Below are 19,842 nucleotides of genomic sequence, written 5' to 3' on the forward strand. Positions count from 1 at the left end.
TTTAGGTTTACACGGTGCTTTCTTTCCGAAGTACCTGCACTCATGAATATGTCTGTATGTGTCAGTCGCTCAAATCCCCGCGGTTTGCACCGGTGAAGTTCTGCTTTTAAATTTTTATTAAGAAGAAAAGAAAACCTTTTAAAATTGAGGGAAAATATACCAATAACAGTTTGTTAAGGATCTGTTTTTTTGTGAAGCTGCCTTCACTCGAGTGATCACTTCGAGCTTTAAGCCTGAGAAATCACCCCGTAAATGCACACGCTTAATTGCACATCTGTTAATATGTATGCTTACAAAGTATTAAAAGACACTCAACAATTACACAGTATTAAAAGACACTCAACAATTAATGTCATTTACCTTCATTCCCGCGTTTGACTCGTGCTGTAAATCTCTTCCTTGTTTTCACTTCACATGATTACGTAGGAGGCGTAATATGTGATGACGCGATACGTGACTTCGCCTCCTCCATTAGAGTATATGGACAAAAAATAGGTTCCAGTTATGACCATTTTGCGTAGAATTTCGAAATGAAACCTGCCTAACTTTTGTAAGTAAGCTGTAAGGAATGAGCCTGCCAAATTTCAGCCTTCTTCCTACACGGGAAGTTGGAGAATTAGTGATGAGTGAGTCAGTCAGTCAGTCAGTGAGGGCTTTGCCTTTTATTAGTATAGATAACATATGAGATAAATAACATTAGAACTTGTAAAGTAGACCTGTGTACAATGTGCAATAGTCAGTAGTGCAAAAGCCAATTAGAGTAAAAAAAATGAGAAGGTGCATTATAGAGTAGCTTATGAGATGTACAAAAAGACAGACAGTTAGCAGCAGATGTAATATGGGTACTTGGTAGATAGTGACTCTTGTTATGGTGCAGGGGTAGGGGGCAACAGAGTTCAGCATCCTGACATCTTGGTGGATGAAGCTGTTAGACAGTCTTGCGGAGCGTGCCTGGAGGCTCCGGTACCTTTTCCCTGAGGGGAGGCGGCTAAAAAGGGAGTGAAAGGGGTGGGAGGAGTCACCAGCAATGCTGATGGCTCTACGGGTGAGACGGGTGTGGAAAATGTTCTTGAGGGAGGGCAGTGGGGCACCAATGATCTTACTGGCCGCATCCACTATGCGTTGCAGGGACTTCCTACAGGAGGCGGTGCAGCTTCCGTACCACACAGAGATACAGCTGGTGAGGGTGCCCTCGATTGTGCCCCGGTGGAAAGAGCACATGATGGGGGGGGTGGGGACTTGTGCTCTCCTCTGTTTGCGTAGAAAGTAGAGGCAGGTTTGAGCTTTCTTGGTCAGTAATCTGACCAGGAAAGGTCCACTGAGATGTATGTCCCCAGGAACTTGGTGCTACTCACAGCTACACCATCGATGGTCAGTGTGAATGACCTCTCCTGAAATCGATCGCACTTTCAGGAAGAGACTGTAGTCTTTACACCACTGGACCAGTTGGCTCACCTCGTTCCTGTAGTTGGCTTCGTCATTGTTGGTGATGAGGCCGACCGCAGTTGTATTGTCTGCAAACTTGACAATGTGATTGGTACACAGTCGTGGGTCAGCAGGGTGAAGAGCAACGGGCTGAGCACACGCCCTTGTGGGGCCCCTGTGCTTAACGTGATGGTCTTAGAGGTGTTATTGCCCACTCGCACATTTTGTGTCCAACACCCAGTTGCAGAGAGAGGTCTTGAGTCCCAGATGGCTGAGTTTTTGTATTAGCTGCTGGGGAATGACTGGGTTGAATGCTGAACAACATTCGCACATAGGAGTTCTTGGAGTCCAGGTGGGTGAGGGCTGGATGGAGAGCAGCAGACCTGGCATCCTCTATGGACCTGTTTGACCTGTATGCAAAATGAAACGGGCCATGGGAGGGGGAAAGAATGGACTTGATGGTCTGCATAACCAGCTGCTCAAAGCATTTCATGATGATGGAAGTCAGTGCTACGGGCCGATAGTCATTATAACTAGATGGTGTTGATAGTATCGAGTCCACTACGACTCCTAAGTCCTCCTTATACGGGGTGCTTTCAAGTTTCAGTCATCCCATTGTGTATTCAAATCTACCATTTTTACTTCTTACATGTACTACTTTGCATTTATTTACACTCAATTTCATCTGCCACAAATCGGCCCAAGCCAGTATCCTGTGTAAGTCCCTCTGAGACGGCTCAACAGATTCCAGATAATTCATCTAGCTTGGTATCATTTATAAATCTAACCAGCTTATTGATCATATTCTTGTCCAAATTGTTTATGTGTATTAAACAGAGAAGCAGCCCCAGCACTGAAAGGTCCACCGTCTCTGAAAATGTTCCCCTCAGCATAACCCTTTGCTTCTGGTGCCTAAGCCAGTTTTGTACCCATCTACACACTAACACCTTCAACACTGACCACTAAATTCTAATGGAGTACCTGATCAAAAGTCCTCTGAAAATTAAGAAAAATTATCCTCATATCTCCTCCCTGATTGTAGGGTTTTGTTGCTTCCTCACAGAAATGCAGTGTATCGGTGAAACACGATCTTCCTCATCTGAACCCATGCTGACTGTTCAGTGAAACTCCTCTCCCTGCCACGTGATGCTCCATCCGTTCCTGAATAAATCACTCAGTTAATTTACCAGTGATGCACGTTAAGCCTACTGGGCCATAGTCACTTGGATCAACCCAGTCACCAGGATAACGTGTAGTCTCCAGTCTGATCGAGTTAATCCCAGTGTGCAGTAAGTTTCTAAAAAATATGTGTCAGCTCTCACTGACCTCCATCAGCACTCGCTGATACATATGATCTGGTCCTGGGGATGTGCAGATTTTAGTCTGTTTAATCGCAGCAGCACTCCTCCCTTAACATTTCCAAATCACAAGATCCCTTCTTAATATTTCATGTCGCTGATCGAGGATATCTGCTTCATAACATGTACGCCTAATGACTTTGGTAACCTGCAACTTCAACACATTAGCCTTTTAAGTGGCCGCATTTTATTATTCCCCTTTGCTACTCCTGATACAGTTCATCACTTCTTGACTGATCTTTTACTGCTAAAATATTAAAAGCATCTCTTTAGGTCACCTTTCTCCTTTTCTCGATATTTCTTGCCAGCTGCCTTTTAGTTTTTCTAATATCCCTTTTCAAAATTGCTCACATTTATATCCATTTTGGAGTTTTTGATCATTTTTTTTCTGCTTCTACATTTTAGGATGAATTTGTTCTGCATTTACCATAAAACACTTTCAGACCTGACCATCAGCCCCTCCGCTGTCACCACACATAAAAGCTTATCCCAGCTTGTTGTCCTCTAGCTTGGCTACATCTGCTCAAAGTTCTTTTCTACTAAAATTAAATGTAACTTTTTGTTTTAGAATACGCACTCAGCCAAAACACCCTGAAATCTGCTATGAAATCCACGGGGGCTCCGTTATAGAAACAGCAATACGAGACACGGGGACTGTGACTGTCAACTCTGAAGCTTTCTTTATTTTTAATTTTAGTCATTCTGGGGGGTGTTCAGATCATATTATGTCTGTCTGTCTGTCTGTCTATGTTATTATATAGTGCCTTATCTATCTATCTATCTATCTATCTATCTATCTATCTATCTATCTATCTATCTATCTATCTATCTATCTATCTATCTATCTCTTAAAACAAATTCCTGTTCTTGTTCTCCACTCGTTGTAAGTGTAGCCCAGTGGACGTTGGGGTAATTCAAGTCTCCCCTGACTATGCTCTCCCCTGCCTTTCTAATATTATTGAAAAGTTTAATTTTAAAGATGTAAACTACTTTGTGCCGTAGGGCGTCTGTGACACACTCCTAATATGAGGCCGCAGTCTTTAATGGTGTTTAGTAGAATCCAGACGTCCTGACTAAGCTGTGGCTCACCTTTTCAATTCTGTTTAATGTAGATGGTGACTCCCCTACCTTTTCTGCTTTGCCTGTCTTTCCTAAGTAATGAGTACCCATCTGTGTTCTGCTGCTGCCCCATCTCTGTTACTTAGGCAGGTTGCTGTTATTCCTCTTATATCAAAGGTCGGTGCAGCTACTTGTGGACTATGAAGGCATCACAGCAGCTGTACAAGGCACAAGTCAGACGACAGGCTGGATCTCAATCTCAAGTGTAACTAGCAAGTGCTCTTTTACTTAATGTGCTACTCCAAAGATCTTCACTGTGCTAAATGGTTCTGATCTTATTAAACACTTAAAGGTGTATTTTTTTAATATTGGATTTGTTTTTAGATTGCAATCCTGATGACTTTCAATTCATTAATGAATGAGGCGCGAGTTGTCCTTCACTGATGTAAAGTCAATTATTATCTTACTTTTGCCAGGTTGGGTTTCTAAACATGCTTGTGCAATTTATAGCTTCAGAGAGTTCAGGCAGATCCCAGCATCCTCAAGGACAAAGCTGAAAGTAAACCAGAATATCAGAGTCCACTGCCATACACATTCCTGATCATCCTGGGCCAATTTAAGAGGCTCAAATGTGTCTTAAAAATGCACATCATAGGAATGTGAGAGAAGACACTACAGAAAGAGAAAGAGAAAGAAAGATAGAAAGAAAGAGAAAAGGAAAAAAAGAAAAAAGGAAGGAAAGAGAAAAAGAAAGAAAAAAGAAAGGATGGAAGGAAGGAAAAAAGAAACAATAACAAAGAAAGAGGAAAGAAAGAAAGAGAAAGGGAGGAAAGAAAGAAAAGAAAAAAGAAAGAAAAGGAAGGAAGGAAGGAAAGGAAGAGAAAAGGAAGAAAAGAAAGAAAGAAAGAAAGAAAGAAAGAAAGAAAGAGAAAAAAAAAGAAAGAAAGAAAGAAAGAAATAGAAAAGGAAAGAAAAGGGAGGAATGAGAGAGAGAGAAAAGGAAGGAAGGAAAAGGAAATAGTAAAGGTAGGAAGGAAAGAAAGAAAAGAGAGAAAAGAAAGAGAGAAAATGGAGTAAAGAAAGAAAGAAAGAGAAAAGGAAAGAAAAGGAAGGAAGGAAAGGAAGAGAAAAGGAAGGAAAGGAAGAGAAAATGAAGGAATGAAAGAAAGAAAAGGTAGGAAGGAAGGAAGAAGGAAAGCAAGAAAATGAGAAAAGGAAACAGAAAGAAAGAAAGAAAGAAAGAAAGAAAGAAAGAAAGAAAGAAAGAAAGAAAGAAAGAAAGAAAGAAAAGGGAGGAATGAGAGAAAGAGAAAAGGAAGGAAGGAAAAAGAAATAGTAAAGGTAAGAAAGAAAGAAAGAAAGAAAGAAAGAAAGAAAGAAAGAAAGAAAGAAAGAAGAGAAAAGAAAGGAGAAAGAAGAGAAAAGAAAAGAAAGGAAAAAGGAAGAAAGAATGAAAAAGAAAGAAAGAAAAGGAATGAAGGAAAGGAATAGAAAAGGAAGGAATGAAAGAAAGAAAAGGAAGGAAGGATAGAAAGAAAAAGAAAAATAGTAAAGGTAGGAAGAGAGAAAAGAAAAGAAAGGAAAAGGAAGGAATGAGAGAAATGAGGCCACCCTGATGAAGTCTGTTTCTGATTGTTTGCTGAGACATTCACCCCAGTGTTCCACCTGCCTGCTGGAGGTCATTTTGTAGGCTCTGCCAGTGCTCATCCTGTTCCTCTTTGCCCAAAGGAACAGATACCAGTGGGTCCTGTTGATGGGTTAAGGACCTTCTACCAGGGGCCCTGTCCAGCTCTCCTCGAGTAACTGCCTGCCTTTCTGTCTCCTGGAATCTCCTCCATGCCATTGAGACTGTGCTGGGAGACACAGCAAACCTTCTGGCAATGGGAGGCACGTATTGATGTGCCTGCCATCCTGGAGATGTTGGACTACCTGTGCCACCACACTCTGTAGGGTCCGGGTATGGCCTCAGACTACCAGTAGTGACACTGACTGTAGACAAATGCAAAACGACAGATGAGGAGGGAAAAATGTCAGTGGCCTCCCTCAAGCCATTCATTCCTGTTTTGGGGGTCATCTCATTGTTGCCCCTCTAGTGCACCAAAGCAGCAGAAACTGATTAACAAGCCCCTCTGCCAATCCCAGCCCACCGCACACCACACACTAAGGACAATTTAGAATTGCAAACCTGCATGTCTTTGGACTGTGGGAGGAGTACCCGGAGGAAACCCACGAGGGGAGAACCCGGGAAGTGGGAAACCCGGGTCTCCTAACTGCGAGGCAGCAGCACTACCCACTGTGCCACCGTGCCGCCCTCCTCACAGTCCTATTTCGCTAATACGCGGGCGAAGCAGTGGGGGATGGCTAGCATATATATATATATATATATATATATATATATATATATATATAGAAAAATTGGGATGCAGAGATGCACGAGTGACAGGAAGGAGAGATCTGGTTTCCAAGGAAGAGTAACTTTATTGTTGAACAGGCAAGAACAGCTTCCAGACTTTATCCAAAACAGGAGCTTTTACTTCGGCACACAAGATACAGGCAGCGACGAGGGCAAACGTCCTGCTTCAGCCCCTTCTTCGGATTTAACAGAACACAAAGTCGTCTTCTTCAAGCTGGTTCAGCGGCTGCGAGATACCTGTTGGTGCAGACACAGTCTAGAGAAGAGAGAAAAGGAAAGACCCAGAGGGCAAGTGAGAACTTCAGGTTAAATATTTTAAACATTGCGTGGCTAGCAAGTTATGCGGTAAGTGCCCAGCTGAGACAAAGGAAAGTTAACAATGTGCTTGTTTCTCATTGACATTTTCTCCAGGAGGGGATTTAGACGAACAGTTGTGGTAACAGCAGTGGTTCTCAAACTGTGGGGCGGGCCCACCAAAGGGGGGAGCGAAGATGTGAAAAAAAGATAAGTAAAATATGAAAAATACCTCTATTGAAACAAACACAAATTAACTTAAACTATAGTTTAAGTTTAAGAATGTATACATTCTGATACTAGAAAAAAAAATAGAGAGTTAGAAAAATGTCGATAAAAGTTAAGTAGGTATAATAACATATGCATCTGATATATCATTAATTAAAAAAGAACAAATTGGTATTAGTGGGCTCCTTTCAAAAAAACGTTAGGGGGGCGCGATTAAAACTGTTATGAAAACTCGGGTCGCAAATACTCAAAGGCTGAGAAACGCAGGTCTACAGTTTAGCGGAGTGTCAGCACGCAGCTGATGGTGACAGTCGGGAATGTGCGGCAGACCGCCTACCGAGATATCTTAAAGCACCTGCGGCCATCAGAGATGGCGAAAGGCAGCAATAGCGGTACATGCGTGCGTCCGTGACACTGGCCTGGAAAACGTTGCCAGTACAATACACTACGTGCTCTTAACTGCTGCTGGTGATGGACCGTTTTCCCACACCGGAGAAATTTGATTCGTTTTCCAAGCCGGCTTGCCGACTGATTGTTATCAGTGACAAGCCCCTACCTTTCTACTAAAGAAACCGACGCTTTACAATCAAGCAAGGCCCGCAGGAACAAGGCGTTCCTCTTCCCACAGTCCAAACTTTAAACCCCACCCCCTTTCAGTGGAAGTAGTACGCTCTCATACTCCTGAACATCCACATGACACGCAGCTAAAGTTAATTCGCTCCGTGCTTACGCAAGTCGCGTCGGACTTCACAGAGATCGTCAACCATGAGGCAGGCATCTCGCACCTGGCCAAGCCGACAGAGACCCTAACCTTTTCGTCTTTAAAAGATTTAAAGGGAACATGAGAGCAACACACCTCAGGCAAGCTGATCTCCAAGGACTGAACTGGTGGTAGGCAACACTCCCTTGCCAGATGCCCAGACTCATCACAGCGAAAGCACCTGCGTTCGGTCCCAGCTGCGGAATTTCCTCGACGGGGTCTTCTGCCCGGGGCCCCGGCCTGAGTCCCCCCTCTAGTGACGTCAGTGACTCCACGAGCCTGGGCTTGAACCTGAGACACTGGAGACGGGTTTGGCACTGCAAGTTGGTCCGAGGTAAGGAAAGGACGAGCCGGAGCCTGGGGTTGAGGAAAGTAACCCCTACGATTGGCCTTCGGACGGGGACGGGGCGGTTGAACAGGAGCAGGAGCTAGACTGGGGTAGCCCGTCTTCCTCCAAACGACTTGGGCGCCTTCCAATCTGTGGGTCACACTCAACAGCGAGTCGACATTGCTGCAGATCATTTCATTACAGAGGTCTTCGCTTATCCCAGACAGCACTACGTCAATAGCGACCTTTTCGATGATGCGCTCGATGGACTCTCCACGAAACCAGCTGTGGATAAGGTACTGCAAGTCCTGTATCTGCCCCCCGATGGGGCGATTAGGATCGATCTGCCACAGCCGGATCTTACGCCCCTTGGCCAAGGAGCTCATACAAGTATTAACAAGAATTTGCTGCTTCAGATAATCATAATCAAGTCTCTCAAGGGGAATGTTTCGCATAACCTTCAGAGCATCTCCAGTCAAAAACGGGGCCACAATGGCAGACCAGTATCGCCTGTTCCAGCGCATCAACGTGGCCATATGTTCAAAGCCAATGAGGAAACTCTCAGGATCGTCCTTAGGATCCATCTTCACGAGCACATCAGTGGGACTGAGAGGGACTGGAGCCCACGCAGGCACATCGTCCGGATCAGGTGGAAGGGGGGCGTCGTGAGGTTGTTCACCTTCAGCGGGCAACTGCTGTTGAGGATCCATCTGCGTAACACCCCCACCTTGTGCCACTTGACAAGCTTGGGTCGCAGAGTTGCTCGAGAGACAGGAAGACGAGGCTTTTAATTCTTGAAACAGAAAGCTTTAAGGCTTTTAGCAAAAACACGAGCTTTCACTTCAGCACACAAAATACGAGCAGCGATGGCGCAAACGTTCTGCTTCAGCTCTCTTCTTCAGATTAAAAGAACACAAAGCCTTTCTTCCTCGAGCGGGTTGACTAACGCAGTCTAGAGGAGAGAGCAAAGGAAATACAGTAAGGGCCGATGGGAACTTCAGTTTTGAATGTTCTAAACATCGAGAGACAAGCAGGTTACGCGGCAAGCTGTAGAGGGGCAAGTGAACAGTGTGCTTGATTCCCACTGCCTGGAGTGTCTGAAGAGCAGTTATGCTACTTTGCCATTAACTTATCGTTTAACGGAGTGTCAGCGTGCAGCTGCCGGCGGAGGGCGAGAGGAATACGCAGTAGACCACCTATACCGAGGTACTGTGAATCACTGGCGACAGCGGCCACTATATATATCGTGAGATCTTTGAGACCCCAATAACCCTCCCAACTGCGCCGTACGCCGACACTCTGTGAATGCAGGCAGGGGATTGGTTGGCCTTTGTCGGTGCAACTGCAAGCTCGCAGGCTCAAAGAGTAACGCGTCTGCGGCCCGACGGTTGATGCCGGAGAACGTTGATAATCTGACCGTGTGCTCACTTTCTATCTTCTCGCTTGTGCAGGAAGGCTAGCAGCTCTTTGGATCAGAGAAGGGAGAGAATGCAGGATGACGTCATTGTCGTGTTTTACAAGTGAGTTCGAATCTGCTGTGAGAACTTTAACGTTTATGTAACAGAAACAGTGTCTCAACAGCCAAATGTATTTCCTCCCCCTCCCGCATTCCTCCTACCTCAACCTATCCATATTACTAACCGAGAATGCTAAACCGGATGATGGACGCAGGCACATCCGGCCATGGGCCGTAGCTGCAAAAAGACGTACTGCGCCGGCGCAACAAAGAGTCCGCGAGAGTCGGCTGAGGACCCGAGAAAGGCGGACAAAAGAGGGCGAGAGAGGCGGATGAGGGTCCGCGAGAGACGCAGGCGCAAAAAGAGTCCGACAAGAGCACAGAAAACAGGAGTGAGCACATACAGAAAGGAGTCACAAAAATGAGGCTCAACAAGCACCAAAATAAGGAAAAGGCACATAAAACAGTACTCAAAGGAGGGGAAAGCACGAAACACATTGCACACGAAACTAAACACACCAAAAAAAAAGAACAGACGAGCGCACAATAGCAAGGCACGACCATACCCCCGCCACCCTACAGGCACGGGACGGGACGGGACACACACCAAGAGGGGGATTCAACAAGCCCATGGAAGACCAAAAAAAAGAACACAAAACCACCCCACAGACCCTACAAGCAAGGGACGGGACACACACAAAGAGGGGGATTCAAACAAGACACAGGAACACAAAAAGAAACAAAACGCTCGCGCAACAACGATCCCCCCCCACACATCCATAAGAAGTGACACCCAAAGCCACATATTCGAAAGTGAACGTCAGCACCTTCACACTAGGCAGCATAGGTGTCGGCATAGGTGTCAGCATAGGTGTGTGTCCTTTCAATAAAGCACTATTAACCGTTCAACTGCAGAGAAGGATACATATTAACAGTGAGTGCGATCCGCCTTATTACTTATCCATATTTCGCATGCTGAGAAAGAAACAAGTCATGAATACACGCTCACGGGTACAAAACGATTCGGAAAGGATAACGGGAACAAACACACGTACACGAAAGAAACAAGAAAATAGACGACGGCGCATAAAACGCGCTTCTGAAACACCGGGAGAGAAAATGTCTCGGATCGAAAAAAGGAAAGCACAAATGACACCGTTACAGAGACGTGCCCAGATGGACAGACACAATGAACGTAGACGCATTCAGTGCGCGTGTCAAAATGCTGCATCGAAAGAAGCACGATTACAAACCGAAAGAGCTCGCGTGTCAGACATACAAAAAAGTGAGCGAAGATATGCAGGTGAGTTGTGTTTTATCTTATTTGGTATGACCACAGAATTGTTTTGACAATTGTCTGTGACACAGAAGAAGATACTGTATAATCATAGGTATAAAGAACGAATTGCACAAACTATGCTTTCCTCTTTAAATGAATTACAATCTGATGCTTTTCACCAAATTATTCATGCCACGGAGGGCAACAACCCTATACCCAAATGCTTCTTTCTTGACGGCCCTGGAGGAAGCGGAAAAACATACCTTTATGAAACACTTATACATTTCTTTGGTGCAAGACAACAGATGATTATCGCATCTGCTACAACCGGAGTGGCAGCAAATCTGTTAATAAATGGTCGTGCATGTCACTCAATATTCAAAATACCGGTCCCAATCACAGAGACATCAGTATCCATTATGAACATTCACAGTAGCAATGCCCGAGACATCCGTCTTGCAAAACTGATAATTATTGATGAATGTACAATGGCATCCAGTCACTTACTCAACACCATTGATAAACTTCTACAAACGTTGATAAATAATAATATTCCCTTTGGAGGAAAAGTTCTTTTATTAGGAGGAGATTTTAGACAATGCTTAGCTATTGTTCCACATGCCATGCGCTCAGCTATTGTTCAGTCCACCTTAAAATACGCAGACAATTGGCATTGCTTTAAAACAATACAGTTGGTACAAAACATGCGATGTCCAGATCCAGAATATAACAGTTGGCTAATACAACTGGGAAATGGTACACTCACAAATACAGATGGACTTCACCCAGATATTATTTCCATTCCACAATCCTTTATCTCAGACGACTTAGTAAAAGAGATATTTGGAACAGCAATCACATTAGACCAAATACCCCTGTTAACACAACGCACTATATTATGTCCAAAAAATATTAATGTTAATCACATTAATAACCAAGTCATTTCATTACTTCCTGGAGAGACACAGATCTTTCTAAGCTCAGACAAAGTTGACTCTGATGACGACAATGAACATATAAATTTCCCCTTAGAATATTTGAACACTATTAACCCTGCCGGATTACCACAACACGACCTTGCCCTTAAAAACGGAACAATAATCATGCTATTAAGAAACCTTAACACAAAACAGGGTTTATGCAATGGCACACAGTTGGTCGTCAACACCATGACACGCAATGTTATTCAAGCAACAGTTCTTACAGGATCACATGCTAACAATACTGTTCTCATTCCTAGAATTGACCTTACGAGTTATGACCTAGAATTACCTTTTACATTGAAACGCCGACAGTTCCCCATTAAACCTGCATTTGCCATGACCATCAACAAATCACAAGGACAGACCATGGACAAGGTTGGCATCTACCTCTCTGAACCCGTTTTTGGACATGGACAACTTTATGTTGCCTTCTCACGTGTTCACCGTTCATCTGACGTTAAAGTTAAAATTATAAATAATCCATGCCAAGGAAGACTCATTCAAGGACAAGACACCATCTTTACTACTAATGTTGTATACAAAGAAATATTCCAATAAAACATTAATATATGACAAACACTCTATTTGTTATTTCTATTGTCATCATCCAAAGCTGCACACTATTCTATATCTAATTCATACATCTGACTCTTTCTCATGTCCCAACGCCAGGGGTTGGCGAGCGAAGCGAGCAGGGGGCGGAGCCCCCTAGTTACCCCCTAACACTTAACAGTATTATACACAAATGATCGCGCAGTCACCGTCCCTACTTGCATGCTACTCGTGTTTGAGTGTCAGTTCAGTTTGAATAAATGCTTTCAGAATATTCCTGTCTTCACAACAGTAAAGCTGATTTTTTTTGGGAACCTGGACTCGCCTCTTTCTCTGTGACGTGCGAGTCCCTGTCATGCACCCCAAAACAGAAGGCTGAGTCACAGTACTTTAGTAAAACCAGCTTTATTCAACTTGAAACCGGAACAGCGCGGTTATTTATTGTAGCGGATCTACCACTGCCCTATACACAGACACAGCAGGGTCACACTGTTACCTGCATTTAGTATCTTCCTTGCATCACCCGTCGACGACAGGCACTTATTCGCGGCGATATGCTGTCTTCCACAGATGCGGATCAACCCACAAAGTAGTGAAACAGGACACATTTTAAAAATCAATAACACAAAAAAATGTAATTTATATTAATTATATTAATTATATTATATTAATTTATTTACACGCCTGGACAAACTGGTGAGGAAGGCAGGCTCTATTGTTGGCATGGAGCTGGACAGTTTAACATCTGTGGCAGAGCGAAGGGCACTCAGTAGGCTCCTATCAATTATGGAGAATCCACTGCATCCACTAAATAATGTCATCTCCAGACAGAAGAGCAGCTTCAGCGACAGACTGCTGTCACTGTCCTGCTCCACAGACAGATTGAGGAGATCGTTCCTCCCCCAAACTATGCGACTCTTTAATTCCACCAGGGGGGGTAAACGTTAATATTTAACATTATACATAGTTATTGTCTGTTTTTTTCACCTGTATTATTATCATTCTTTAATTTAATATTATTTATTGTATCAGTATGCTGCTGCTGAAGAATGTGAATTTCCCATCGGGATTAATAAAGTATCTATCTATCTATCTATCTATCTATCTATCTATCTATCTATCTATCTATCTATCTATCTATCTATCTATCTATCTATCTATCTATCTATCTATCTATCTATCTATCTATCTATCTTTATTATCCGAGGGCCTGTGAGGTCCCGATTCCTCCTCCCTTCTGCCTGCAGCCGCTCTCTCGGATTTGTTGAAATTAATCGCTGCCGCAAGCGAACTATGATACTTAGCGCGATGAGAGAAGTCGCACAATTAACCGGAATGTTCAAGCAAATTATAATAAAAAAGATCTAAATCCTTTAAGTAGCTCTCTCTCGAAAACCGGACAGACAGACTTTGAATTTTAAATAGTCATAAAGTCTTTTTTTTTACTTTCCCTATACTTCGTATAAGAGAAAGTATTGGAATTATCAAAAATTCGATGTATCTTGATGTTTAAAACCTCCACGAGTCCGAAAATTACCATTTTTGGAATTATGTCTGTGTGTCTGCGTGTGTAAACACGATAACTTGAGTAAACTTTCGCTTAGGTCAGCCAAATTTTGCACACATGCAAGTATTACGTACAAACCGTAGATTCCTATTAACTTTTCAGCTATTTCCGCTAACCGGAAGTGATACTTTACATCTATCTATCTATCTATCTATCTATCTATCTATCTATCTATCTATCTATCTATCTATCTATCTATCTATCTATCTATCATATAGTGCCATTCTCTACACTCTAAAAACTACTGTTTTGGGCCAACAAAAAAAATTAACGCAACGCTCTGCATCAAGCTTTTTAAGTTACTATAACTTCTGGTTAAAATTACGTAGAACCAACCCATAACATTGAGTAACTGGAAAAGGTTTTTCCTTCAGATCTTAAATTGCTTTTAAGTACCATCAGCTTAAAAAATTATAGGATACACAGAACTTTTTAAATTCACTGCACAGAAAAATTAAGTTGTCCCAACTAATTTATGTTACATTTTTAAATACTGTTTTAAGTTCTACGTACTTAATTATTAATATATTTTAAAGTTGTGATGGTGTAAAAAGTGAAGTTGGTGTAATTAATGTTTTCAGCCTATAATTTTCAGCTTTATCAAGTTTAATTATTTATTGAATTATTAAAACTACAGCCACTTAAAGAATGAAAATGTTGCAAAATTTACTTTATTGGAAATATAATGTGGCGGCACGGTGGCGCAGTGGGTAGCGCTGCTGCCTCGCAGTTGGGAGACCTGGGGACCTGGGTTCGCTTCCCGGGTCCTCCCTGCGTGGAGTTTGCATGTTCTCCCCATGTCTGCGTGGGTTTCCTCCGGGCGCTCCGGTTTCCTCCCACAGTCCAAAGACATGCTGGTTAGGTGGATTGGCGATTCTAAATTGGCCCTAGTGTGTGCTTGGTGTGTAGGTGTGTGTGTCCTGCGGTGGGTTGGCACCCTGCCCGGGATTGGTTCCTGCCTTGTGCCCTGTGTTGGCTGGGATTGGCTCCAGCAGACCCCCGTGACCCTGTGTTCGGATTCAGCGGGTTGGAAAATGGATGGATGGATGGATATAATGTTGCATTTTTATATTTTTCAACAAATAGCCATACTACAGCAGCAAAAATATAGGCCTCAATGTAATATTCAACTGTCAAATTTGTCAAACCTGACTTCTATTGCAGGATGCAAAAACATTTTGAAAAATATAGCAACCTCACTATGAAAATACCAAGTGCTTACAAAGATCATGAGGTACAAACACACAACAGCACCTACTCTGATCGAAGAACATTCTTGGACAAAAGAGCAACATTCTTTGAACTCAGTATTACAAAACCATAATGAACATGTTTTCAACAGCACATAATCAACAAAAATTTAAAACAAAACCTGAGAATGTTTACAATTGAAACAGCTGTTTATGGATTCCTAGAAATTTGATTCTGTTCATCTGGACAAAGTTTTTAAGTGGGAGAAATATTTCGAGACTTATCGAAGTCTCTTCCTCAGTCTCAATTGACTGCAGGTTTCCCCAACCTTATAAACAGTACCTTTGCTTAATCACAGAGACTAGCACCATTGACAAAGGGCCAGTTGATCAGTGATATGCAAATTGTCCACTGATTAGTAGACGTGTGAACCATTCATAGAGGGTTGAGGAATGGCTGCGATCACAGCATTGTAAGATGGCGACAGATGTACCCTTAGGCCCCCTCGTCTGTTCAGAGATGGTCGTTCCTTTTTCACGTAAATGGCCTCCTTGATTCCTCTCTCAAACCAGCGCTCCTCCCTGTCCAGGATGTACACCTCTTCATCTTTAAAGGAGTGACCACTATCCTGTAGAAGTAAATAGACCTGGCCTGACGAGGAAGCTCTTCTGTGTTGTGACATGCGCTTAGCCAGTGGCTGCTTGGTTTCCCCGATGTACAATTCACGGCACTCCTCCTGGCACTTAACTGCATAAACTATGTTACTCTGTTTGTGCCGTGGGACCCGATCCTTGGGATGGACCAATCTTTGGCGTAGCGTGTTTTGGGGTTTGAAAGCCACTGAGACCCGGCGTTTCGAGAAAATGCGCCTCAGCTGTTCCGATACTCCTGACACATACGGGATCACTAAGGGTTTTCGCTTAGGCAGTGGATGTCCTTCCTCTCTCATGAATCGCTTGGAGCGTTCTTTAGGTGTCCTCCCTGCTTTGACAAATGACCAGCTGGGATATCCACATTTACTCAGGGCCTTTTTGACGTGGTGTTCTTCGTTTATGGATTAAATAATAACATGGGTTTAAAAAAAAATGGCAGTGGTTTGAAAGAAAAGTGTTCTTAGAAAATTCTGTACTTAAGATTCATTACATTCCCACTGGTTTTTAGTCCATCAAGTTTAAGGAACAGTTTCTGAAATACTTCATATGTACATTTTAGATCCTTGGGATAGCTCAGATTCAGAGCGTATATTAAACCCATGAGCAAAACACAGCACCTTGGGACATCAGTACCATCCAGGATTTTGGCTCCCTCGATCAGGATGGTTCCAGTGTTTGGATTCTGGTCTTTGATGATGGCAATGTTCAATTCTTGCCTGTCAAGGTTTGCTTCAAACTCTTTAATATTCTGGCAGAACAAATGCAAAAGTATATTAAGAGGTTTAGTAAAACAAAATTGTGTTATTACTGCTGACGTTATTTTAACCATTCCAACACACAACCATACACAGCTACTTACATGAACTGGCTCAACTTGAGCAGTGAGTAGCATTGCCATCACACAGTAGCTATGGAGACAAATTTAACTTACTTTTTTTATTTGTTGGGGTCAAAAGTGCCAATATGAAGTATTACAAGAGCACGAAAGCTTACTAGAATCTTCATAGTGGCAAAGTTTGTCAGGTATTAATCCACCAAAAAGAAAACATGGTGTTTGGCAGCCTAATCAGAAACCTGAATGTGTTTGGGCTAAGCATTAAGTCAATACACTCATAATTTTTTTTCTCATTTATAAATGGGACAATAGTCAGATCCATTGCCAGGATTTAGCAAAATGCTGTTGTGGTTATTTCTATTATTTAAAGAAGCCTTCTTGCATATATTGTGTTATCCTCTAGCATTATAATGTGTCATTCTTTAGGAATGTGAGAATGTTTCAACTATTTGTGATGTCAAATTGTGCCACAGTAGAACTTACTTTCAACTTTCAATTTTTTGGTTGAAGTCTACAGAGAAAAATGTCCTTTTTTGTAAAATGTCATTTCTTACTTTAGGCGTATCACAGTGAAAGGTATCAAAACAACAAAAATTTTAAAAATAACCACTTCATAAGTGAAACAGGTTTTCAGTAACAATTACAGCTGTCTATAGCAGGTTTTGCCTGGAATATTAAAGTGTAATAATAATAATAATAAATTTTATTTATATTGCACTTTAGTAGATTCCACTGTGATAAATTACTTACAATAAACTCCTTGAAGAGGTCCTGTTCCTTTTCTCCAAGGTAGACAACCAGGCAACGAATGGCCACCTCTCTCCGTACTTCAATTATATTGTTCTAATTGAGTAAAAAGAGAAAAAAGAATAAAATTAAATTCCAATATGACTAATCCAAAAGGGTGACAAGTCAGCAAGCTTAATTTCAAAGACGAGTCTGATTAGTTCTCATACCTCTAGAAGCTGATTCTTAACGTGCCTTATCCTCAATCCTGAAGTTCCTCCCCTCGATGAGACAACATCCATTAATTTGGTCAAAACAGTCAATGGTCAAATGGTCAAACAGAAAGAGCTCTATGCAATTCAACCTTTAAGACCAAGACAAAGTTGGACAAAATTTATAATATTGCACTGATTCCATCCCCCCTGCAGATTTTATAAGCAAAGGAACATTTTACAATCCAGTTGAGGCAAAGCACACACATATGATGATGGTGGTGAGTTTAACATACATCCTGATTAAAATGGCTACTTTGAATAATTGCAAAAAAGGCACAAAAATGAAAATAACACAAAGCAATTTTAAGAAAAATGGCTGTACAGCTTCGGAGTAAACTCTAAACCAGGGGTGTCAACAGGGCCGGATTTATATGAAAAGAGGCCCTAGGCTATTCCACTTATGAGGCCCTTTCACCTTCCATTTTTAAGTTTGTAAATTACATGAGAGATAATAAAATTTTGCTAACAATTTGAATGTAGGCCCCTCTTGATCTTGAGGCCCTAGGCTGAAGCCTAGTTAGCCTATAGGAAAATCCGGCCCTGGGTGTTGAACTCCAGTCCTGGAGGGCCGCAGTGGCTGTAGGTTTTCATTCTAACCACCTTCTTAATTAGTGACCAGTTTTTTCTGCTAATTACTTTTAATTAACTTGACTCAGGCCCTTTAGTTGTTTCTTTTTCCTTAATTAGCAGCCAAACAATAATGAGACACAAAACAAGCCGCCACATCACACAATATCTGAAAATAAAGAAAGGTGATGGTCTTGGTAAGGTTGATCTCTCAACTCACCAAAACACTTTGACGATGTTCTTATAAAAAACAAAAAATCAACAGTTTTGGAAATGTCTGCTGTTGCAGAACGAGAGCAGCAACAAGCCATGGAATTAAATAACGGGTTTAATTAACAGCAAGCATCGGCTTCTCATTCAAAAACTGGTTGGAGTTTGAAGTCCAAGTTTAAGCTGGTCATCTGTTGGCTTGTTTCACATCTCATTTCTGTTTGCCTGTCATTTAATGAGGAAACAAATCAATTCAGAGGACTGAATCCTTCTAACATGGCTGTTAAAATAAAGGGGAAAAAAGTGAATTAGCAGTGAAAACTGGTCACTGATTAGGAAAAGGGTTAGAATGAAAACCTGCAGCCACTGCGGCCCTCCAGGCCCGGAGTTTGACACCTGTGCTCTAAACTTAAAAACTGGAAAATAAGTAAAGTCAAAGAAAGATTATTACAATTAATGAAGTATCTTCTCAAAATGGCATCAGGCTTACATGCAGTAAGGCAACATTGCATCTAAAATCCTTAACCAACATAGAAACGCACGTGAGAAATCATTAGCGGCTCGAACAAAAAAAAAAAGTAATGTTGAGAAAATATGGTAAGATGGACGGCAATAAATTTCACTAGAGCTATTCAATCGGTTATGCAAAATAAGTAAATTATATGTTAGAGCAATAATTATTATCTTGAAATTGCTCCTCTATCACTTAGCTTTTACCTGTTCATCTGCCTAATGTTAGACAGCCATCACGTTAGCCTGCCTGAATCCGTAGCTTAACCTCTACAGACGTAAAGTAACTTTACTAGTCTTATCAGCATTGCGCAAATAAAAACGCAGGATTATTGAAGGAGAAATGAAGTACTATTCACCTTTGACAGCAATTAAAATAGCTGCTCTATCACTCACCGTAGTTGTTTCTTTCACTTGCAATATGGCGTTACGATCTTCTCACAGCATGTTAAGTGGGAGGAGTTTCGTGCCCACTCATGAAACAGAGAAATTAAGTAGCCATAACGTTAGATTAGGTTAGACGAACTTGAATTTTGTTTTTCAATAAATGAAAAAAGGATTTTGAGTTTAGATTACTTACAAGTCTAAGCTAAAATATGTACTAATATAATTCTTTCATGTCAACACATTAAATAATGTTTTCAAATTAAAATGTTTAATAAAATCATTGATGTTGAATTTTTAACCTAATAGAATGCATTTGATTAAGTGATTGGTAGAGGTTCCTTGAATTGCTTTTTACAGTGTATCTGTCCATCATATAGTGTCTTTCACATCTATGTATCTATCCATCTGTCTATTATATGGTGCCTTTTCTATCTATCTATCTATCTATCTATCTATCTATCTATCTATCTATCTATCTATCTATCTATCTATCTATCTATCTATCTATGTTATATACAGTGCATCCAGAAAGTATTCACAGCACGTCACTTTTTCCACATTTTGTTATGTTACAGCCTTATTCCAAATTGGATTAAATTCATTTTTTTCCTCAGAATTCTACACACAACACCCCATAATGACAACGTGAAAAAAGTTTACTTGAAGTTTTTGCAAATTTATTAAAAAAACACTGATAAATCCCATGTCCATAAGTATTCACAGCCTTTGCTCAATACTTTGTCGATGCCCCTTTGGCAGCAATTCCAGCCTCAAGTCTTGTTGAAT

At 41.7% G+C, this 19,842-nt stretch overlaps 2 protein-coding genes across 2 annotated transcripts in view; one reads left to right on the top strand and one right to left on the bottom strand.

Annotated features, from left to right (window-relative positions):
• The window catches only part of LOC114644370 (zinc finger protein 91-like), a 62,982-nt gene that overhangs the window by 19,373 nt on the left and 23,767 nt on the right, over positions 1-19,842 (top strand). The window contains exon 4 of the mRNA XM_051927791.1: positions 8,036-8,579. Within this exon, the coding sequence (XP_051783751.1) occupies positions 8,036-8,579 (544 nt within the window). The remainder of the gene's footprint in view (positions 1-8,035; positions 8,580-19,842) is intronic.
• Positions 6,298-8,938, bottom strand: LOC114642132 (uncharacterized). The gene is made up of 2 exons (XM_028791116.2): positions 7,634-8,938; positions 6,298-6,511 (listed from the first exon to the last, which is right to left on the bottom strand). The coding sequence occupies exons 1-2, from the start codon at positions 8,573-8,575 to the stop codon at positions 6,440-6,442; spliced, it is 1,014 nt and encodes a 337-aa protein (XP_028646949.2). The 5' UTR covers positions 8,576-8,938; the 3' UTR covers positions 6,298-6,439.

This window comes from Erpetoichthys calabaricus, chromosome 5 (genome assembly GCF_900747795.2).
Source record: "Erpetoichthys calabaricus chromosome 5, fErpCal1.3, whole genome shotgun sequence".
In the NCBI taxonomy this organism is placed as follows: domain Eukaryota; kingdom Metazoa; phylum Chordata; class Cladistia; order Polypteriformes; family Polypteridae; genus Erpetoichthys; species Erpetoichthys calabaricus.

Coding starts and splice junctions, on each gene's coding strand:
- LOC114642132 (XM_028791116.2), bottom strand. CDS start 8,575: ATGGATCCTCAACAGCAGTTGCCCGCTGAAGGTGAACAACCTCACGAC. Junction 6,512..7,633: donor TGGAGATCAGCTTGCCTGAG/GTGTGTTGCTCT, acceptor TCTCTTCTCTAG/ACTGTGTCTGCACCAACAGG.